This window comes from Vicugna pacos, chromosome 5 (assembly GCF_048564905.1).
Source record: "Vicugna pacos chromosome 5, VicPac4, whole genome shotgun sequence".
Classification (NCBI taxonomy): domain Eukaryota; kingdom Metazoa; phylum Chordata; class Mammalia; order Artiodactyla; family Camelidae; genus Vicugna; species Vicugna pacos.
In genome coordinates this window covers 8,959,711-8,984,028 of record NC_132991.1, presented here as the reverse complement: position 1 = coordinate 8,984,028, position 24,318 = coordinate 8,959,711, and the positions used below count along the sequence as shown (strand labels likewise).

Genomic DNA, 24,318 nt, shown 5'->3' with positions numbered 1-24,318 from the left:
TGGATATATGGCAGGAGTGGGATTGCTGGATCATACGGTAAGTTTGTTTTTATAGATTTTTGAGGACTCTCCGTACTGTTTTCCATGTCCCTTCTTCTGAATATTTAATTTAATGACTCATTTAATTTCTCATTTCTCAGAATACGCTGTTATAGTTTCATAAGCACCTTCCTTTCTGTCTTCCAGCACATTTAATATACTTATTTTAAACTCATTTTTAGATTGTATTATCCTTTCTACTTACTCAGATGTAAATTTTCCCATTTCTTGGGTTCCTTTGGTTGTCTGTCTTAGCATCAGATTTCTTTACATGCTTTGTAGTTTTTTGTTTGAGTTTATCTTGTCTTGTTTTCTTTCAGTGGGTTTCTTTTCTTTCCTTCTTGCCATGCTAACCCTTTCCTATAAGGCAGTTTTGAAATTGCCCCAGCCCTGACTTTTTGAAGTCTTCAGCTCTGAAGGTCTTATAGTAGGATCTTTCAGAGAAATTGTCTCCAGTCCTTGAGCCAGGATATGGTGGTTTGATTGTTGGTTGCACTGATATTTCTAATTCTTCCCTTCATTTCAGGTAAGCACTTTGCTTTCATTTGAAATTGAACTTGTGACTTGCGCTTTTTTAGCCTCTGTTTGTATCTAGAAGATACAGTTCCCTGGTTTCAAGTAATCAATCTGACTCTTGTTCTCTGCCTCACAGGAGGTGTCTCATTTACTCCAGGGAGTTGGATTTTTGATTCCAGTGCCTATTTCCACTCTCAGCTCCCTGAGTTCCTCCTGGCTTGAGCCCAAATTCATTCCTGGGAGTTTATCACTGTTGTTTTTGGAAATGGCTGAGTCCTCTGCCTTGTTTTTCTATTAATTGCTGTCTTCATCTATACAAGGTCAACTCCTGTTTTCTCTTTCTAGGCCATCATTTGTACCTATAAAGACCATCTTATTTTTAGTATTTAAAGCATACTTTAAGTTGCAGAAGGTCCAGTTCTAATCTTACACCAATTTAAAGATTTCCCCTTCCCCCATTCTCATTCCCATGGTGGTGGTGGTGGTTTGTTTTAATCTTCACTTTCTCCCACTTATTCTCATGGTACTTACTTTCAGGGTTGACAAAGGAGAAAGAGGAAAGGGGGCAAAGCCATATGTAAATGATGCTGTTGTAATCCAGCTAGGTGTCATGGCATAAATACAAGTGCTAGTTCTTTTGTGCTACACATTAGTACGTGTTTTTCAGAGGCCTTCATAGAACCCATCACTTCCCCCAACATAGGCAGTACACTTCATATTTCATCTCTTGCAACACGTTTTCTCTCCCTTATTGCTGGTTCAGCTCTTGCCCATGAATATACTTTTATTGCTTGGGTCATCTTACCCTGGGACATTTTTCTCATGGGTGGAGTTCCACTGAATGGATTTTAAGCTGGACTTAATCCTTGGCTCAAGGGAAGTTCATAAGTTTTTTCTTTTCTCCTAGCTGCTTATTTTGGAAAACTTCAAGCCCACACGAAAGTTGAAAGAATAGTGATGAATAGCCATATGCCCTTTCCCCTAGAGCCTTCACCTGTTAATGTTTTGCCTGTTTGCTGACATTTATTTTCTTCACTAAACTAATTGAGGATCACAATGCAGACATATTACTGTATTGCTTAATACTTCCTTTTGCATGTATCTTCAAAACTAGAGACAGTTTTGTATATAACGTATTTAGTATACTCAGAAATGTTAACATTGTTCTAACACTACTATAGTTCATGCTCAGATTTTCCCAAATGTTTCAGTAAATGCCCTTTATAGCATTTATAAAGGTTTGTAGCTTTTTTCCTGCCTGATAGCTGTTTTTCTGCCTGATTCAGTATTCAGTCAAGATATCAATTAGTTTTTCATGTTTCTTTAATCATGAAAAGTTCCCCAACCTTTTTTGCCTTTCATGGCATTGACATTTAAAAAAAAAAAAGTCTGTGCCAGTTTCTTTGCAGAATACCTCTCAACTTAGATTGTGTAGCTGTCTTATGATTAGATGAGGCTAAAATTTTTACTAGTGTTTTGGTTAAAGTGATGCCCACCAGATTTCTCTGTAAAAGTACCTATTTCCCTTTTAATCTGTGGAGTGTGATTTTGAGACTGAATGGATATCCTATTCCCTAAAAGTCTTTTTATCTAGTGGTTTTAAGCATCCATTGATAATTTTTGCCCAAATCAATTATTGTTATTTTGCTGTTTACAACATGGTGACTTTCAACTCTGTCCTTCTTTCTACAAATACGAGTCGGCATTCTTCTGTAAAAGAAAGCTTTCCTCTTCTCACCTTTAAAGGAAATAATTTGTTATTAGTAGACTGGTGAATTTTTAAAAATTATCATCCACTCCTGTTGTTCATTTTGATGTGTGACTTAATCCAAATTTAGCCTGTGGGAAACTGTGCATTCTTGCCCTGCCAAACACTGTAAATGTAGCTTTTCCAACAGCTGACCATACCCCCAACTGCCGCATATTATTAAGGTAAGCTCCAGTCAGCTCACTGAGTTTGGACCTCGCTGTGCTGAAAGATGTACTTCCCTACATGGGAAATACATTTACACATACTCTCAAACTTAGTGAGTTGTACATTACAGTTTTCTAAGCGCTCTCCCAATGCCACACCTGACATGGGCCTAGTAGTTTCTAATGCTCAGCAACACCCCCACCACGAAGTAAGATGCTGTTCTCCTATCTTACAGATTCTTTGAGAGCCTCCATTTACGTGATGTGATTTTGCAGTGCCCTACTCTCCTGGGGAAAGGAAAAGTGCTCTCTTGTCCTTTGAATACCCTTGCAGAATGTCCCTTTGGATTTCTTATGTTTTCTTTTATGTCCTGGATAATGTAGTACTCTCAAGTTCTTTTTAGTAAGTCCTGCTCATCTTTAGAGTGTGAGATGATTTGTTTCCTAGGACTGCTGTTACAACTGAGTGACAACAGAAATTTTGTCTCACAGTTCTAGAGGCTAGAAGTCTAAGAGATCATGGTATATAGGCAGGATTGCTTCCTTCTGGGGGCTATGAGAAACTGTTCTGGGGCTCCCACCTAGCTTCTGGTGGTTTGCTAGCAGTCTTTGGATTGCAGAATCATTGCCTGATCTCTGCCTTCATCTCCACATGGCCTTGTGTCTATATTTCCCCCTTTTATAAGGACATCAGTCATACTGGATTAAGTGCCTACCCTGCTCTAGTATGATCACATCCTACCTTAACATCTTCAACTATCCTGTTTCCAAATAAGATCCCATCCTGAGGTGCTGGGCATGAGGTCTTCAACTTATACATTTGGGTGGGGGGCACTGTTTAACCCATACCATGAGTATTTTTAAAACCATTGTTCTTAAATTCTTTTATATGTGAGCTTCTATTTCATTTCTGACTCATGGAATTTTTAATCTTATTTTTTAATACTATGGACTGAGTATTTGGGCTCCCCCTACCATTCATATGCTGAGATATAATTCCCAGTGTGACAATGTTTGCAGGTAAGACCTTTGGGAGGTAACTTCCTGAAGGTGGAAACTCACAAATGGAATTAGTGCCCTTATAAAAGAGACCCCTCATTCCTTCTTCCATGTGAGGACACAGCAAAAAGACAGTTGTCTGTTAGCTAAAAAGAGGGCCCCTCACCAGACACCATATCTGCTGGAAAGTCTTTACAGCTTATAGAACTGTGAGAGAAATTTCTGTTGTCAGTAAGCTACCTAGTCTATAGTGTTTCTGTTATAGTAGCCTGAACAGACTATACATGTGTAGTTAAAAAAATAGTTTGTCATGTGTCCACATTAGGACCACAGGAGATGAACTTCTACCAGTTCTCATATTCTTGTCCAAAAATATTGATATCCATATTTCTAAAAATTTATGATGAAAATTTCAAAATTATATAAAGATAGAACATATGATGACCTGCAGCATTCTCATCAACCAGCTTCAACAAATTACAATATTCTGCCTCTTTTCTTTCATTTGTTCCCTATCACCATCTTTTCTTTTGATACTGTTATCCTTATTTTTTTTTTTTAAAAGCCTCACAAGTTAACACTGATTCACCCTTAGGAAGGATAACAATTGGACCAGTAGAAAAAGGCTTGAAAATGAGCAGATGAGATGGTTTTACATTAATAGATTTTTACAGTGTTCAAGATGAAATGTTCCTGAAGTGCCTTTACTGCAGTGGTTTCCAAATGAGTTCTAGTGAAGAAATTCTTCTAATTAAATTTATCTGGGAATGACAAATAAAATCCCATGAGAAAGCTACCATGTGGATACCAAAAGTCTACCACTATTTCTGTATTTTCTGTAAATCATGTAAGTCTGGAATCTTTGGGCTCTGTAGAACACATTTTGAAAATGAAGGAAAAGCGACTTGTCCAAAGTTGTACAGCCAGGTAGTTGGCAGAGATAGGACTGGGACACACATCTCTTGACTTGTGTGTAAGTTCTTTTTCTTTGTTTTTACTTTCTCTTAACAGTTTGCAAAAGAATTTCTTACTATTTGGGTCAAAGACACGGTATATAATTAAAATACAGACATCATTTTCCTCTAGGAAAGCATGTCACTGGCAATTTCTTTCCGCCTAGTATTAGATCAACAAAATAAGATGTATACAAACTTTGAGCATTCTCAGGGCAGGTGAATTGGGTTGAGAGTCTCATTCTTTAAAAAACTGGTAAAATAGAATATTTTGGATTTCTGGTTGAATTATTTTAATTTCACTTTCGTGCTTTCATTGCATCGATATATACAATTGATTTGTGGGTATTGATTGATTTTGTATCCTACAAGTTTGCTGAACTAGATTAGTACTTTCTAGTTTGAAAATTCTGTACTTGGTTAAGGTTTTTTTTTTTTAAGCAACTTTGTTTTCTATTTTTATATATTATAAAATTCATTTATTATAAGCATACAATTCCACAATTTTTAGAAATGTGTAAAATTGAAAAATCATCGCCACAATCTAGTTTTAGAACATTTTCATCATCCCCAAAAGTTCAAACTTTATAAATTTAACTTTCCTAGACACTTTATATAAATGTAATCATACAGTATATAGCGTTTTATGTCTGGCTTCTTTCATCTAGCATAATGTTTTTGAGATTGATCCATGTATCCTAGTATGTTCCTTTCAATTGCTGAATAGTAATCCATTTTATGGATATACCACATTTTGTTTATCCATTCACCAGTTGTTGGAAATTTGCATTGTTTCCATGTTCTGACTGTGAATAATGTTATGAGCATTCCTGTACATGTCTTTGTGTGGACATAGGGTATTGTTTCTCTTGAATAGGTTCCTAGGAGGAAAGTTACTGGGTTGTGTAGTGAATTCCTATTTTAACTTTTGAAAAAATTGAACTGTTTTCTGGAGTGGAAATGCATGAATGTTTCAGTGTCTCCACATCCTCTCCAAAACTTGTTTTTTCTTTTTGATTATAGCCATTGTAGAGGGTGAATAGTGGTATTTCATTATGATTTTGATTTCTGTTTTCCTGTGCGCTTGTGATGTTGAGTGTCTTTTTACGTGCTTATCAGCTATTTATAGATTGTTTCTGGAGAAATGTCTATTTGGCTATTATTGTTTTAAAAGTTCTTTGTATATTTTGGATACTAGTCCCTTATCAGATGTATGATTTACAAAAATTTTCTCTTAATCTGTGAATTCTGTTTTCACCTTCCTGATAGGGGTATTTTTTTTTTTTTGAAGTTCAGGCATTTATTTCATTGTGATGAAGTCCAAGTTTTTCTTTTATGGATGGTACCTTTGGTATCATATCTAAAAATAATTCTGCCAACCCAAAGTCAAAGACTTTTTTCCCCTATATTTTCTTTAAATATTTAGTTTCAGTTCTTAACGTTTGACTCTGTTAACCATTTTGATTTAACTTTTATGTATGGTATGAAGTAAGGGTCTAAATTCATCTTTTTGCATGTATTTCTAGTTGTCTTGCCACCATTTGTTGAAGAACTATCCTTTTGCTGTTGATTTGTCTTGGCAAAAATCAACCATAAATGTAGGGAATTCTGGACTCTGAATTTTGGTCTGTTAATTTACATAACCTGTCATGATTTCTGTGGCTTTATAAAGCAAGTTATACCTTGTTCTTTTTGATCCATGAGTTAAATTTAGAACTGCATTACATAGTTTACAAATATTTGGAGATTTCCTAAGGAACTTTCTATTTTGGATTTCTAATTTAATTATGTTCTGGTCAAAGAACATACATACTTTGTATGATTTAAATCCTCTTGAATTTACCAACTGTTGTTTATGGCCCAGAATATGGTCTGTTTTAGTCATTATTCTGTGTGCACTTGAGAAGAACATGTATTTTGATGTTTTTGGTGGAGTGTTCTATAAATATCAGTTAGGTAAAGTTGTGGTTAGTGCTCTTCACGTCTACTATATCCTTGCTGATTTTCTGCCTGCTTGTTCTATCATTAATTGAAAGAAGGGTATTGAAATCTCCAACCATACTTGATTTGCCCTTTAGTCTGCAGGTTTTTCAGTTTTGGCTTCATGTATTCTGAGGCTCTGTCATTAAGTTCATAAATATTTAGGATTATTATGTTCCCTTGATTAAATGACCCCTTTATCCTTATGAAATGATCATCTTCATTTTAAGTACATTCTTTGCTCTGAATTCTACTTTGATACCAGTATATTCCCTATTGCTTTCTTTTGACTAGTATAGTATATCTTTTTCTATCCTTTTATTTTTAATCTCTTTGTTTCTTTATATTTACATTGTGTTTCCTGTAGGCAGCACATAATTGGGTTTTTCTTTTTAAATCAACTGGCAATCTCTACATTTGAAAATTGCTATGTTTATACCATTTTCATTTAGTATGGTTATTGATATGAGTGAGTCTGTCATATTGCTATTTGTTTTCTATTTGTCCCATGTTTCTTGTTCTTATCTTCCTCTTTATTAATCAAGTGGTTTTTTTTAATTCCATGTATGTCCTTTTTTCACTCTTTAGCTGGAACTCTTTGCTTTTTTTTTTTTTTTTGCTTTAATGGTTACTTTACCATGTATAGCTTTAATTTATCACAGTCTATTTTCAAAGGGTGTTAGGGCATTTCATGTATAGCTTAAGAACCTTACAGTAGTATCCTTCAATTTCTTCCCTCCTAGCCTTTTTACTATCATTTTCAAGCATTTTACTATCATGTATGTTTCAGACCACACGTCGTTCATTTTACTTCTACCTGTAAGTCTTCCTTTAACATTTCCTTAATGCTGGTCTTTTGGTCATGAATTCTTTTAATAAATGGCAGTGATTTTGTCTTTTTTTTCTTCTTAAGATATAATTTGCATACCATACCATTTACCCATTCAAAGTGGGCGATTCAGTATTTTTAGCACATTCATAGAATTGTGCAACCTTCATTACAATTTTATTTTAGAATGTTTTTGTCCCCCCTAAAATAAACCCCATATTTATTATCAGTTGTTCTGCTCATCACCTATTCACCCATGTGGTGTGGGAGGGATTCCCCCACCCTAAATACTACAAGATGGCCAAAAACACAATGCCCTGCACTGGACAGATGAGAGAGACAGCAGTTTATTAGACACATACACTCATGGCTTAAGGAAGGAGGAAATCTCACAACGTACAGGGCCATGTGGGTGTTTCACTTGGAAGCAAAGTAAACAAACATGGGCTTTGGGAGGCAGGCTTTATAGTAACATGAGAATGAGATGACCCCTGGTTCCCACCAGAGGTTGTGATTGGCTTGTCTGAATAGTACCACAGGCTGGCAGAGAAGTGAAACTTGTTAGGTTAAGAATCTGGCAGGATGCAGCTGATTTAGTTGATTGTAGAACCTGGAGGGGGAACCTTTTTGACTGGGAGGGAATATCTGGTGAGAGCAGGGAAACTCATGCTTAGGCCTTTGGGGCCCTATGAGGCTCAAGGGTGTCAAGGCAGCCCTTAATACTGAATTTTCATCTCAGACTTTACACCAGGCAGTCAATCCCCATTCCTTTCCAGCCCCTGGCAAACAGATCCACTTTCTGTGTCTCTCTGAATTTGGCTGTTCATTTCATGTGAATAGACTCATACAATATGTGATATTTTGTGTCTGGCTTTTTCCCTTAAGATTGTTTCCCAGGTGTCATAGCATGTGTCAGTACTTAACTCCTGTTATTGCTGGTTAGAATTCCACTCTGTGGATATGCCACGTTTTATTTAATCCATTCCTCAATTGAGCATTTGGGTTGTTTCCACTTTGGGGCTATTATGAATAATGATGCTGTGAACATTTGTGTACACATTTTTGTGTGGATGTTTTCACTTTTCTTTGGTATATACCTAGGTTTTCCTTTGTTCAGAATTTTTTGGCTTGATATAAAATTTGGGTTGATAGGTTTTTTCTTTCAGTGCTTTTAAAATATTCCTCCACTGTCCTCTAAGTTGAATTATTTCTAATAAGAAATCTGCTATCATCCTTGTCTTTTTACTTCTTTGAACGTATAATGTTTTTGGATGCTTTTAGTAAGTTTTTCTTTTTATCATTGGTTTTAAGCAATTTGGTTATGATGTGCTTTGGTGTAGTTTTCATCGTGTTTCTTATATTTGGCTTTGTTGAAATTCTTGGACTTATAAGTTTATAATTGTCATCAGGTTTTTTTTAAACATTTCAGCCATTTTTTTTCTTCAGATATTTGCTCTGTCCCACCCTCACTTTGGGACTTCAGTTATTCATACAGTAGGTTGCTTGAAGTTGTCCCACAGTTAACTTTGATATTCCTTCATTTTGGTGGAATTTGCCTCTGTGTGATTTTATTTTGGATAGTTTCTACTGCAATGCCTTTGAGTATCTTTTCTAAAGTCTAGTGTACTGTCACTCTGTTTCAATATATTTTTCATCTCACATATTGTAGTTTTCATCACTAGAAGTTTGATTTGGGTTTCTTCAGTATCTTCCAGTTTCTGCTTAACTTTTTGAACATACGGAGCACAGTTGCAGTAACTGTTGTAGTGTCTTTCTCTGCTATTCTAACATCTGTGTCAGTTTCTATTGATTGATTATTCTCTTTAGTATGGGATTTCTTTTTCCTGTCTCTTTGCATTGCTGGTAATCTCTGAGTGGATGCCTGACATTTTGAAATTTACTTTGTTGGATGCCAGATCATTTTGTCGTCCTTTAAATCTTGAGCTTTGTTTTGGGGAACAGTTGAGTTACTTGGAAACAGTTTGGTCCTTTCAGGTCTTACTTTTATGTTGTGTTCTGTCCGTTTGTTGCCATGCTTAATCTACATTTATTATTCTCCATTACTGCGGCAAGACCTTCCTAATACTCGGTGCCCTTGAGTTATGTTTTTACATTCTGTCCGTGGAAAGGAGCATTGTGGTCCAGTATGAGTGTCACTAGTATTTTCCCAGCCAAACAGGATGAAAACCTTTTGGATAGTCCCCCCAACCCCTGCCCCCAGCCTCAGGGAGTTATGCACATTCCCTGATTAGTACTCTGCTGGATACTTGAGGGGGCCTTTCTGTAGACCTCCAGGATTCTCTCCTTGAAGCCTTGCTCTCTCCTGTCTGGTATTCTTCCTATGAATTTCAGCGGCTTGTTCTCCCTGGATTCTCAGCCTCATCTTCTCAGCTAAGGGAGGCTTGTGTGCTCTCCCTCATTGCAATCTCTCGGCACCACCGCATGGAAACTCTCTCAAAGCAATTTCATTTGTTTTCCGAAACTCCGAATCATTGACTTTTGTTGTCTGATGTCTGATGTCTTGAAAATAGTTTATTTTTTCCCCTTGGGTTATTTCAGTTGGAAAGATAAATTCAGTCCCTTTTATTTCATCATGGATGGAACAGAATCTGCCCCAAAGGATTTAGACAGATGAATAAACCAGTTGGGATATGAACTCTTAAATGAGTTTTTTTTCCAACAAAGATTTTTGTTAATATTTTAAATTCTTTTCATGATAAATTTCTTGGTCTAAGTAAGTTTTCTGTTACCTTTACAGCTTGCCTCTGAAGATTGATTTGCTAGATAGTCCAGACTTACTGGAAACAACCATTGATGATGTAATTGGGACACTTGACACTATGGACACATCCCAGGCACCAGATGAAATTAACAAAACCACCAGGCAGACTGGATCAGAGGAACCTGAAGTTGAACACGGGAGTAAGTAAATGTTCTGTATAACATCAGTGACGTTTCTTTATTTTACTCCCCTTTGAAATGAGCTGTGTAAGTCAGTTCCTCCAATAATATTTTATGCATCAATGTCGAATTTGAAATTTTAATGTAGAATAGTTATGCCTTCTTGCCTTTTTGGCTTAAGGGTCCATTGAAATATTTATGGTCTTACATAATTGAGACCATTAAACATTTGTATTATTTATTAGTGATTAAACATTTTTGAATTTTCAAATTTGCTTTTTGTTTCTTGAGTGAAAATTAAGAAAGAAGTTTCCTTAAAGATTTTTTAGGGCACAGTATTGAATAAATGTTTGAACATTCGATTAACTCCTAGAAAGTATTTTGTTATTAATGAGGGTTGTTGTTGCCCAAAACCACAAAAATAAATAATTCAGAATGCATGCTGCTTTCCTTAACTTCTTAAAAGGTTGAAAGGAAACAGTAGATTGCACATTGAAAAATTCTATGTGAGTTTGGTTTGACATTAAAGTGTAAACTGTCTTTAAACAGGAAGTTTCTATTGAATTTCAGTGTAAAGTGTGTTCATTTAAAAGCAGCTTATACTTACGTGACTCTTGCCAATTTTGATTTCTATTGCTAAAATTAGACTCCATCTTTAAACAGCTCATGGGAAATTGCCTGTTGTCTCTGAAGAGTGTGGAATACAGCATGAGTGTTTGGTAATTTACACAGAAGTGTTAATGAGCAGTTACACAGTGCTTCTGGTTAATAGAACATGCTGAAGTAATAATGGTAATTGGCATTAAAAATTTGTTCCCTAAGTAATCACTACAAATACACGGTTAAACAAATGTTCTGATATATCATAGTTATGTTTTTATTGACATCTACCATGTTTAAATTGTGCTTGTGAGTTTGAGGTCAGGGAAACAAATTTATTATGTTGATAATTTCAGAATGGTATTCTAATCTGTTTGTTTTTTTTTTTAAGGTAGTAGTCAGTTATTGGATTAAGAAAACTCTCCATTACTCCAGGCACACTTTGTTTTATTGCACTCTGCAGATACTGTGTTGTTTACAGAATGAAGGTTTGAGGCAACCCTGCATTGTTAGATGGTTAGCATTTTTCAGCAATAAAGTATTTTTTACTTAAGGTTTATACATTGTTTGTGTAGAGTTAATGCTATTGCACACTGAATAGATTGCACACTGAATAGACTACAGTATAGTACAAACAAAACTTTTATATGTACTGGGAAACCAAAAAAATCATGTGACTCACTTCATTGTGGTAATCTGAAATGGAACCTGTGATATCTCTAAGGAATGCCTACATTTCTCATGTACTTTCTTTGCAACAGTTTCTTTTGGTTATTTTGTAGTTTCCACAGCCCTGCCCTGGACCCTGTCTCTTGTTAGAAATGATCACTTTGTCACTGGCAAGATGTGAGATGTAACAGACCAAAGTCATTAGGATTTAGATTCAACCAGAAGCAGGAGTTACTTAATACAAAGTATTTTCAGGGTTAAAATAAAAAGTATCTTTTAGAGGATGGCAAGATTGATTTTATTTACATTACATTTTATGTCCGTTATATGAATTTTTAAAGTTTTTAAAATTCTTTCAGTGCTGCAATAGTACTATATTAGCAAACAACATTTACTTAGTACATACTTTCAAGGAAATTATATTGGTTTTGGGGAATATGGTAGAACAAACTAGGGATGCCTAGAAAAGAAGAGCTCAAATGATATGTAACAACTTCAAATATTTCAAAGCCTGTTATATCAAAGACTTTACTTTATGTCATTTTATTTGTGGATTTAGATCAGCAATTTGAAAGTATAGGGAAGCAGATTTGGAATCAGTATAGGGAAGAATTTTTTAACTGCTTCAGGAATAGATACCTAACAGTGAGGGAGCCCTTCATTCTACTGCGCAGCTTAAATGCTATAGAGGTTGTGGCAGAAGAAATTGTTGCATAGTGTAGGAGTTTTATTAGTAACAGTTCAGATGTATAACATTTGCTCAGGGTCAATCAATGTAAATAAGGTTTTGATGTTAAGAATTAAGTTCTTATAATCTTGGTATCCAATTTATTCTGTATTTTCTTTTGGTTGTAATGTCAAAATCCTGATTGACCTAGGTAAGTAGTTATAAATGATAACTTTTTTTTAAAAAGTTTATCCTAGAATCTCAGGGTATTTCTCAGCTAAACAGAAGGTAGGAGAAGAAGTTTTATTTGAACCAATCTCCCTCCCAAACCCAACAGTACTAATTTATCAACATAAGCTAAAGCACTGTGATCTGAACATCATGTTAAAATTTAGTGTCAAATAATTTGAAGCATAAGAAAACCAGGAGGTGGCAATTAAGTAAATAAATGCGTATGGAAGATTTTGAGAAGATTAGTGTTGAATTAATGATTGTTAGTTTTGTTTGCACATTAAAATCACCTGAAGAGTTTTAAAAACTACCTACCGATGTCGGAAAACTACCTTCAGAAATCCCATGTCATTGTTCTAGGATCAGCTCTGGGAATCAATATTTTTTAAAAGCTCCACATCTAATTCTAATACGCAGCCAAGGGAAAGATTTACAGAGCTAATTGATGGACACTTTTAAAAGATCCCTTTGACCAAAAGGAAATGATTTCATAGTTGTTCCCCCCTTCTACCTGATTATATAGAAATTATTAGGCATTCAGCAGCTTTTTTGTCAAGTGGACAAGGTAAAAATTCAAACTCATACCAAATTAGTCCCTGCAAAATAAGATTATTACAACTAATAGTTGTTGATTAGAGTTCATTTAAAGCTGAATTGTATTTGTCGTATTATCTTTTCAGTGGTTGGAGGATTTTATTTGTAAAGTGTTTTGCAGCTAGGTGGAACACAGAGAAGATAAAATGCTTGTCCTGCATCACACTTGATGTTAACAATAGGTATATATTGAGTCAGTGAATGAATCAGTGTATGTCCTTCATCTGTTTGCTCCACATAAGTTTAGAAAGCAGTGTATAATCAGGGCCAAGGGAAGAAAACAGCAAAGTGCAAAGTTTTGGCAGGAGGAGCTTGGGTTGTGGTTATGGAAGGAAGAAAGGATCATGTCACACATGTTCTCTGCCTTTTCTTCAGATGTTTTAGCTAGTAAGCTTTCTTACCTACATATGCTATTGAGATTTCATATCTAGTGGCTTTTTAGGAGCAGTTCAGATACAAGGCAGTGTTCCTATTTAAATTAACTCTCCATTAATTTGCTTAAGAATTATCTGGATATAGAAAGAAACTTTATTCTGTGGTGATCTGGATTATTACCTTTAACTGATGGTAACTGGTGTCGGGGCGAACAAAAGCTTAAGTCTATACCCTCATGACAGCCTAGCAGACTAAGGGGCTATTTTACTTTTTTTTTTTTTTCCAGCATCAAAAGATGCCTCAGAGAAGCTCAAACACCTTGAGATGGAAAACAGTCCTTTGTCGTCCCCTCATTCTAACATCAATGTTAATATCAACAACCAGGTATTCAGATTTCTCCTTTATACCTGTCACACATCTCCAGACTTCCCAGAAATCTTTTCTATCCAAAGATAATACTTTTTTTTTTCTTTTGCTAGGAAATCTGTCTGTGCTGAACTCTTATAAACCTGGTTTATCATTTAAAAAGGTGAAATTTGTGAATATTTGGGGGAAGGGAGGTAACTTGACATTAATAATATATTGTCACCTCATGATTTTTTTTTAACACAGTCAAAAGTGGTACAGTTGTTAAACTTTTTATTTTGATTCAGCTCATTCCTTCTCTAATTTTGTCCAATGAGGATCTTGATATAATTGAAGAACTTAGTTGAAAGCCTTTTAAAATTATAAAAAGATTTGTTCGGAAGGGAACTGCTCTGTAATAAAACAAGAAAGCGAATAGAACTTCAGATGCTTAAGCCTCATCCCTCATACCTTTCACATGACGTGGGCAGGGTGAGATATATTTAAACCAGTTAAACTTCAGTTAATTGTTTGACGGTAATTAAAATTTTTTTCATACTTCTACATTAAATAACTTACAGAGATAACTAAAATAAATGGAATGGGATAAAAATTATTAATTGTATCAGTTCCCAGATGTCCTCACTAAGTGGAAGAGTGAATTTTAGGTAATGATCTGGAGACAACCCCCTTTTTTTCCTATATATAGACAACAGATAACAAGGGTCTGTAGAATGAATTTTGTTTTGGTTTGGTTTTGAGAGGAAAGGGAAATATCTGACTTGCAGTGTTCTTTCATCCTTGGATAACTAACTGGAATTTCTTCAGAGACCAATATGGAGTACAGAGTGATTTTCTTCTTACATAGTCATTGTTAAAATTGTTCTTTTTGAATCCAAGTCTGTCTTTTTTTTTCCTTCTGTATGTTTTTCTTAAAAATGTCTTTAAGAAGCTGATTAAATTTCAGAAAGCCTTTCATTTTTTTAATCCCTCAGTATTTTTCAATTGTTTCCTTTACATTGTCAGTTTTATGTTTGTTTGTTGTTTGTTTATTTTTTACTATCTCTGTAAGGTAGGGGAATGCAGAGTGAGAGACAGAAGGGTTAATTAAAAACTTTAGATGGTTGGCAATTAATTTGACACAAATTTAGTGGAGGTCTGGAATGAACCTAAAGAAGAATGAAGCCTGGTAAATCCTGGAGGAGTCGGCAGGGTGGGGAGAAGAGTGACTTATACTGAAGGGAGTCATGGAAATTCACTGAGTAGCTGCTTACTCTTTTTGTAAAATTCCATGTGCATTTTGCTATAACTTAACTGAGCCTCTGAACCAGAGGATCTATTAAATTAGTTTTGAAGCCTTGAAAAAAATGAGTGTGGGTTCAGGATAGGAAAGAGAATAAAAGAATGGGTTAGGCAAAGGACGGTATGCTGTTAAGGAGTATTTTGGTGTTCACATAGCTAGGAAAATAATAGCTAGCATTTGGTGAGTGCTTACTCAATGCCAGGCAGGAATAACAAAAAAAGAATTCAGTTTTGTATCAGCTCCACTAACTAAAGTAATTTTAGGATGAAAAACCTACTGTAAATAAAATATATTGTTCTAAAACAAAGTATCAGTTGTTGGATGGTTAGCTCTAAAAAATAGGTAACTGAAAAGCTCTGAGCCAGCCACAGAGTCTTGAGGCTCAGACTAGCACTACTGACAACAAAGTTGACTTCAAATTCATGTCCGAAGAACCCATTTTAAAGGGATCTCATACCCCATCAGACCTGCATTACCCAGGATTGATACAGTCTCTTGAGAACCCGATAGATACACTGTTGATCGAGTTCTACAAACCTGTTTATTGTTTACTTTGTAAGATAGAAAATAATAAATATTGTGAAGAATCCAAGAATGACAAAATCTTGGCCCTCAGGAAACTTAGACCTGTCCCGACTAGCCCCATGGAAGTGTTGCAAATGGCCTTCTCTAGTGAGCACCTCCTATTGCAGATCTCATGCACTAATGGAATTTTCTGAGGGTAACAGCTGGGAAGTACAGTATTTGAAAGGGAAAATCAGAATCCATGAAGACTTTAACAGGCTGGAATAAAGGATTGGATTTAAGAATGTATAGTGTGACAAGTCTGACAGAAATGTAGGATCAGGGTAGGGAGGTAGAATGTAACAAACATGTAAAAAAATGTTTGAGAATATGTAAATGGAGTATGAAGTGTGGCTCCCAAACCAACAGTGTTGTATTGACTGAAAGGACTTACAAAGTGAGATCCAACCATAGCATTAAAAAGTAAGAGAGGTACCACTCTTTAAAAATGACTTAGGAAAACTAAAGCAGTTTGAGAAGAAAAGAAATATGGTGAAGGGTCTTGAAGCAAAGTTACAACTGAGAATCTCAGTAATCTCAGGAAAGAACACTTCAGTTATCTCAAGAGCTATAATGTGAAAGAGGAAATAAAGTAACTTGTTTTTCAATAGCTTCAGAGAAGAGTTAAGGCCAACGAGAACATTAGAGTTATGCAGATTTCATATCAACGTAAGAAAGCATTTCCTAAAATATCTGCAAACTGAATGAGATGCCTGAGGAAGCAGCAAATTCCCCAGTGTGGGAAGTTCCTCAGGCCAAGGCTAAATTAATCACCTTTTGAAATATTTTGGTGGTTGGATGAACTGATCGTTCTTTCCAACCCTGAGATGCCCTGATTTTAAGTGTCATTGTTGGGATTCTTCCCTCTTTCATGGTGCCTCCTTGTTTAGAAAGTATTCACGGTGTCTGCCTGACCTGTGTGTTTGAAATCCTTTAGGGCTTACTGTGTCAAGATCTACAGATTTTTCAGTTACCTTCATCCTCTTAATTACTTGAGACAATTCCAGGATTTTCTTTATCTTCAAATTTCATTTCAGGAATCTTTTTTTTTTCTTGTTCTTTGATCAGCAATCAAATTTTTTTAAAATGCTTTAAGTAACAAAATCTAAACTGCATTTATTAGTGAGGATGGGGGCACAATTAAAGCATGAATGGCCCTTAGTAACTAGTCTTTTTAGGGTGAAGGATTTAAAGTACAGCATGTTGACTGTGTTCTCTTGACCGGAAGTTGGCAGCCTGTTTAATTTAAAAGATCAGTAAATATTTCAGTCTTAGCAACTGAAGTCTCTGTCTCTAGTCTCTGTCGTTTTACTCAACTCTGCCATTATAGCATGAAAGCAGCCATATAGGGATAAGCATGGCTGTATTCCAGTAAACTTTATTTACTATAACAGGTGATGGGCCAGATTTGGCCTCCAGGTTGTACTTTGCTGACCCTTTCTCTTGTTAGGAATTTAATCTGGCAGCAGGTTGCTACCACATATGATTTGGAATGATCTTTGTCATTTTTACTCTTTTGATTTTCTTTGTATACTTAAAAGTATAACCAGAAAGTATATCAAAAACCAGAATCTGCACTCTGAATAAAACAAAGTAGAAAGGTGAATTTATTGTGAGGGTTTTGACCTGCAAGCTTGGAAACTCCGGGCTTGGGAATAGTAAGTTCCGAGTTGCTCACCAATCAAGAGGTTCTTGTGGGATAAGTACAGAAGTTATTTGTTTTTTTGTTTTTTAATCAGCTGATTGGTTGCTTAGTGGTCTTCTTTCTTATTTGGATCAGGGTAGCTGAGTCAGGGAAACAGGGAAGTCCAGAGATGGCATGAACAGACTTCAAGTATGGGGATTGGCTGGTGTTCTCTGCTGAATTCTGAGAAGAGCTGTAAAAAAGATTAGGTTAAGTTTCCTTTACGCGCCTTCGTTGACCATCTCCATTTTGTCCCTGCCATAAGTGACTCCAAACATTTTAGTTTGGTTTAATAAATAGTTACTTTCTTTCCTTTTATCCTCAGTTTGGACACACAAGGCATGGTGATAGGTCTAACTTCCCTTTGGGAAATGGAGGCAATCTTCAGACATTAGCAGTGCAAAGGCCACACTTCTCCAGGGATCAACGAGCTGTTGCCTATCATGTAACTTGTTAGTAGAAATGATACTTTCACAAATGCAAAGGCAAATATTTCCTATTTGACAGTAGTTGCTGTAGAGGAGGAAGTAATTTTCCCTCTACCCTTAGTTCTTGGCTGAGACCCCTGTAACAAAAGACAGATTAATGAGAAAAACAAACAAGTTTATTAATATGTATACCTCCCATAATATTGTAAATCAACCGTACGTCAATAAAAATGAATACATAAATTAAAAAAAAGTATATGTATACCTCCCATATACATGGGAGATACCAGGGAAAAAGGAGTAACTTTCAGAGGTGGAATTCAAGCTAAGGACCATATTCAGCTAAAGTTAAAGAAAAAAAAGTGTAGTGGAGAGTAGGAGGAAAAGCAGGGTAAATAAGTGTGAGGCTTGTTATGCAGATTTAAACCCTTGCTTTTCAGTGACAGGAGCTGTCTGCAGGGATTACATCTGTCCTTCCTGGTGGAGAGGGAAGGAGCAACTCCTTTGTAAATTTCTGTCCTGCTTTTAGGCAAATAGGGGAAGAACAGAGCTTTTCTTGTATCTGTTTCTTCTCAGTTTCCTTCAGCTCAAAATAATCTTGATGCCAAAGTGACATATTGGGGAATGGCATATTCTCCTACCCCCCGTTTCCTTGACTTTTTCAGCTTAGAGAATAGTTACTAATAATATTATACTAATATTGTTGAGGTTTTTTAAAAAATAATTTTTAGAAAGTCTAGAAATCAGGCTATCATTCTATTGGTGTCTTACCATTTTTTAGTTTATATAGTAAGCTAGTTCTAGAAAGTTCATATCCCTTTTGTCATGGTATCAGGCATTCTTCTGGCTTCATTTAGATCCATTAAACAGTTTAAGGGGAAGAAACAGTTTATAAAGTGGTTAAAACCTTTGTGTATATTTAGTATATATTTTAAAATATATTTAAAATATGAGATAAATTGTATCTACTGTTCTAAAGCAGGATTCTTAACTTGCAGATCATGGATCTACCCATGAATAATTATGAGGAGCGCCTTAAACCCTATAAAATTGAATACATATTCTTGTCTTTGATTCATTTATATATTTTTCTGGAAAGTGGATCCAAATTTTATTAAATTCTCAAAAGGGTCCATGACTCAAAAAAGGAGTGAACCATACCAACCTTAAAATAACTCTTTGCATCTCTGCAAGGTTATAACTAAAAAGAACTTCACTTTAGTTAAAAGACTTGTACAATTTTTTTAATTAAACAATTTCAGCTTTTCTTAGGCATTTAAAGAAGGAGCTCTGAGAAATAAGACTTCTCTGTGTGTGTAAAACAAAAAAAAAAAAACATTTTTCTTTTGGGTTTTACTGTTTACACTAATTACCTTCGGTATTTGACTGTGTCAGTGCCCTACTGAAAGTGTTCACATTTCCTAGCCAAGATTGTTTCAAGAGTGGCTTCGAGTCTGTATTTGATGGCATTCTGGTTGAGAACTTGAAACCAAGTCCCTCTAAAGCTAAGTTCCCCTGCTGAGTTTATAATTAATCTCTTTATCCAAAACCTTTATTCCCTTTTTTGTCCCGTCCACGTTTCCCTCGGGATTGAGGAGTATCACAGAAAAGGGGGGATTGAAACCAAGCAGAGTGCTGTGGAGTCTTCCCGGGTACAAAAAGCCTCTTCATGTCCCCATTCCTTGTTTGTAGAAAAAAGGCTTTAGTCTCCTAGGCTTTCCCTGAGTTCCAAAGAGCAGACTTCAGTCAGTTAATGATTTAGACAGTAGAGTCACAGGACTCCTAGTTCTTCCTGAAGGGATGCAGAAAACAATCTGGTGCATATCTTTTGAGTTGTTCTACGGAAACTCAGACCCCCACCCAGGTGGAAAATAGTGACTACATGCTGACCACAAACACAGAGACCCCACACTGATTGGAACCAGAAGGTTGAGATTCTGGAAACATCACCCTGTTACCTCACCGTCGGCCAATCAGAAGGAGGTCCACAAGTTGATCATGCATCCTATAACCCTCTTCCCTAATGTTGTCTTTCAAAACCCTTGTCTAAAAGCCTTGGAGGAGTTCTGGTCTTTTGCGCATGAGCTGCCTGTTCTCCTTGCTTAGTGCCCTGCAAGTAAACCCTTACTTTGTTGCAGACACCCACTGTACAAGTTTGGCTTTCTGAGCCTCGAACACACAAGCCCTTGCGCATAACAGACTTAAGCAGACTTTGGATCGACTTAAGCTCCTAAGCTGACTCTGACAGCTGAATGACTCTGCTCTACAGTAGAGGTCAAGCATCTGATCATGTTAGAACAGGTCTAATTTGGGGGGTGTTTAGGAATCAGGGTGTCTTTTTAATTCTTTTGGTCTTCTGTTTGCCACATTTTGGCCATCTGAGGCAGATATATCAGCAGCAGAGTAACTGGCTGTCACTGGATTTACATGCCTTCGCAAAACAGTGTGAAAAGATTGTAAATCTGTTACGTTCAACTTGTATTTCACTATTTTTTCCTGTTGTAAACATACAAGATAATTGTACAAAGCACAGATTTTTAAAAAGCAGAAAATTATAAAACCTTTATTATCCCACTACTAAGAGATAACTGCAGTTAACATTTTAAAGTTATGTACTTCTAAACATTTAAATGTGATATATATTTTGTTAAAAATGCAGCATCATTGGTTTTTTTAAACTAATCGATTGTAAATCTCTTTATTTCAACAACACATTATAGATAATATTTAAACTGCATGTGTGTCATCATTGAGTGTATTCAGTCTCCTACTAGACATTTAGATTGTTGCTAATTTTCACTGTTGTAATGAGTGCTGTGACAAAGAGTCTTACAAATAAATATCTGCAATCATTGATTATTTTCCTGGGAAGTGGAAGTGTTAGGTCAAATTTCAGGCATAATTTTGAAGTCTTTAATGCTTTTGCAAAATTGCCTTCCAGAAAGATGGTAACAATCACAGGTACTTTTACATGTGATATGTGTATTGAGTTCTTGTTTTTGTAAAAGTTTTTAACATAAGCAGAAAAAGAAGTATCTGGCTATGTCTGATGCAGATTACTCTGGGAATCTTGTGACAGCAAATATAAATGATTAGCAAATAATCTCAAGTCTGCAATGTAATTGTCTCTGAAAAGAAAATGTCAGCATTTGAAGTAGCATGATATTTTCCCAGGTTTACTGAGATATAATCAACAAGTAAAATTAAAATATACTTAAGGTGTACAACTTGATGATTTTGTATAAATATGCGTTGTGAAATGATTCCTACAGTCAAATTAACTAACACATCCATCACCTCACAGAAGTTACCTTTTTGTTTTATTTTGGTTTTTGGTGAGAACGTTTAAGGTCTGCTTTCTTAGCAGATTTCAAGTATAAAAAAACTATATAACTGTGGTCACCATGCTATACGTTGGGTCTTCAGGATTTATTCATCATATACTTATACCAGCCTCTCCCTATTTCCCCACCCCTTAGACCCTGGCAACCATTCTCCTCTCTGTTTCTATGAGTTGGATTTTTTTTTCTTTAGATTTCACATTTAATGGAATTTTTTTTTAAGATTCCACCATGCAGTATTTGTCATTCTCTGACTTAGTTCCCTTAGCATAATGCCCTCCAGCTTTATCCATGTTGTTGAAAATGGCAGGACTTCCTTCTTCTTAAAGGCTGAATAATATTCCGTTGTGTGTGTATATGTAAGTGTTTATGTGTGTGTGTTTTACATTTTCTTTATCCAATTACCTGTTCATGGACACTTAGGTTCCTTCTGTTTCTTGGCTGTGGTGCATAATGCTGCAGTGAACATGGGAGTGCAGATACCTGTTCAGGATAGTGATTTTGTTTCCTCTGGATACATACCCAGAAGTGGGGTTGCTGGATCATATGGTATGAACTAGCCATGGCTGAAAAAGGATATAAGGTCTTCTTTCTAAAGATTAGGAAGTTATAGGTATATATAGAGTCTAGTACAAAGTAGTGATTCTCAAACTTTTATGTGAATCAAATCACGTGGGTAAGCTTGTTAAACGTTCAGATTTTGGGATCCCACCCAGAGGCAGATGTGTGGAGACCACACTAAGGAAAACCGAATTAGAATATACACATTAGTTCTATCTTTTCAAACCTAAAGGTGGTGCAGTATGTAATCCCATTAATGGTAGCTAGTCTGTTTTACAGAACAAAAGCTGTATCTGAGACTAGGAAAATACTTACAGTGACTGAGGTATTTAGACCAGTGTTAAATGGTAACCATATAATAATAATGGTAATTGTTCTTATTATTGTCATTCTTTTTTTTAAATAACTCTTTCGTTTTCATTGTCTTTTTTTTTCAATTTGATTTTTTTTGATTGAAGTAGATTGTCATTCATTTTAAGTTAGGTAAAATATCAGTTGTAGTGCAGATACGTTAAATTTATTAATTTGCTTTTTCTCATTTCTTTTTGTAATAGTTAATTTATATTATTTTAATTATGATCTTCATTGACTGCACTTGTGCTTTATTTTCTCATTTTCTTAAGTCTACCTGAGAGTGTCCTCTTTGTGGCATTATAACATAACCTCAAATACATCTACCTGCTGACAGCTCCAGAATTACAGGGGTTACTCTGTGTAGGCCCCAACCTAAAATCCAGTTGAAATGAATTACAGCAAACAGCACAGGTTCTTCATGTGTGGTTTAATTCAGGCATTTGTCCCAGAGAGTATAGTTGGTTATTCAGTTGCTTAAAGATAGGAAATTGGGCTAGATGATTTCTAGGGGTCCTTACCAATTCATATTTCATATTTGTGATTATTGAGCCTTAGTTTGAAACTACTTGTAAGAGTAGTTGACATTCCTGAAGTTAGGATGTGATGCCTAAGACGACATGATTTCCTGATTGTCTGAATATGATCTTCAGCAGTCCCTTTTCTATTTCCATTTAATTTTAACCGGTCAGAATTGCTTACAGTCTATTTTTAACATCTAGGAAGAAGTGGTGAAGTTAACTGAGAAATGTCTTAATAATGCCATTGACAGCCCAGGATTGAATGCCAGGAGAGTTCCTCCTGACTTGAAGAGTAACATTTTGAAGGCTCAAGTAGAAGCAGTACATAAGGTAAGCTGCCTTTAATAGAGTCTTGGTGAAGAAAAAAGGAGCAAGACACTTGGAGTCAAGAGACCCTGTAGAACAAATAAAATACATGAACATTAAATGTGACTTACCTAGCTCATGATTAGAGTAGTATCAAGAAACATGCTCAAGATGGCAAAATACCTTCCCCACTCTAAATTCTAATCAAGCCAGATTAAGAGGGGTCAGTCATGGAATGAAAAGATGAAAGATATTCTAGGATATAAGAAATAAAAAAAAAAGTCAATTTCCTATAGAGGCGAGTCCCTAATATTTGCCACTATTATAGCCAGAAAATCTAGTTATTTTTAGGTCCCTGTCAATTGTAAGTCTGTGACTTTAGGTCTTTTATCAATTTGCCATTTTCCCACCACCCATCTATTCCCTAATTCAGCAAAATTATGTTGGTATTAGCAACAGAGTGATAATTAGAAGGTGACAAGTTGGTTGACATAAGGTAAAAGATGCAGTGGGTAGGGACCAGCATTCATGAAGCTTATGGCATCCATGCTCTCAAAATACGCTTTCCCTTGGCTCTCCCTAATTTTCAGATTTATCCTCCATGCTAAAAGCAGGACCAGGACTCCTACCAAGTCCTGTTGTCAACTAAATTTTAAAATATCCTGTTTTTGAGAAGGTGCTCTTTACCCATCCTGTCCTCAAGCACAAGCCTTGAAGAGAACTGAAAAGACTTAAGGAGTATTATTCATGCTTTCTATCTACCTTCTCTCCCCAGTATAAACATAAAACATTATATTTACATATAAAAATAAATATAAAATATGGCAATACAGCCTCTGAAATCAAACAAGTTGCATTTGAATCTACCACCTACTAGCTTTGTGGCTTGGCAAGTTAATTTCCCTGAGCCTCAGTTTAATTATGTTTAAAAAGAAAGAATGGCTTTCCTGACTACAACGTCATGAAACTAGAAACCAACCACAGAAAGAAAAACAAGAAAAAAGCAGTTATATGGAGACTAAACAACATGTTACTAAAAAAAACCCAAACTCAAAGAGGAAATTTAAAAATACCTTGAGACAAATGACAGTGAAAACACACCCATACCAAATCTATGGGATGCAGCAAAAGCAGTCCTTAGAGGGAAGTTCTTAGTGATACAGGCTTTCCTCAAAAAATAAGAAAAATCTCAAACAACCTAACCTACCACCTAAAAGAATTAGAAAAGAACAAACAAAACCTAAAGTTAGCAGAAGGTAGGAAATAATAAAGATCAGAGAGGAAGTAAATAAGAGATTTTAAAACAATAGCAAAAAATTTAAAAACCAAGGTTCTTTGAAAGGGTAAATGAAACTGAGAAACCTCTGGCCAGGCTCACCAAGAAAAAAAGAGAGAGGATCCAAATAAACAAAATAAGAAGTGAAAAAGGGTAAACAACAACCAATAGCACAGAAATACAAAAAACCTTAAGAGAATACTGTGAGCAATTACATGCCAACAAATTAGACAACCTGAAAGAAATGGACAAGCTTCTAGAAACATACAGCCCACCAGAACTGAATCAAGATGAGACAGATAATTTGAACAGATCAATCACTGAAAGTGAAATAGAATCTGTAATTTTAAAAAAAAAATAACTCCCTGCAA

At 35.6% G+C, this 24,318-nt stretch overlaps 1 protein-coding gene across 2 annotated transcripts in view; it reads left to right on the top strand.

Annotated features, from left to right (window-relative positions):
* The window catches only part of EPB41L5 (erythrocyte membrane protein band 4.1 like 5), a 101,871-nt gene that overhangs the window by 52,340 nt on the left and 25,213 nt on the right, over nucleotides 1-24,318 (top strand). For both annotated transcript variants that reach the window (XM_072960826.1, XM_015240507.3), the window contains exons 17-19: nucleotides 9,989-10,152; nucleotides 13,554-13,651; nucleotides 22,567-22,695. In XM_072960826.1, the coding sequence (XP_072816927.1) occupies nucleotides 9,989-10,152; nucleotides 13,554-13,651; nucleotides 22,567-22,695 (391 nt within the window). The remainder of the gene's footprint in view (nucleotides 1-9,988; nucleotides 10,153-13,553; nucleotides 13,652-22,566; nucleotides 22,696-24,318) is intronic.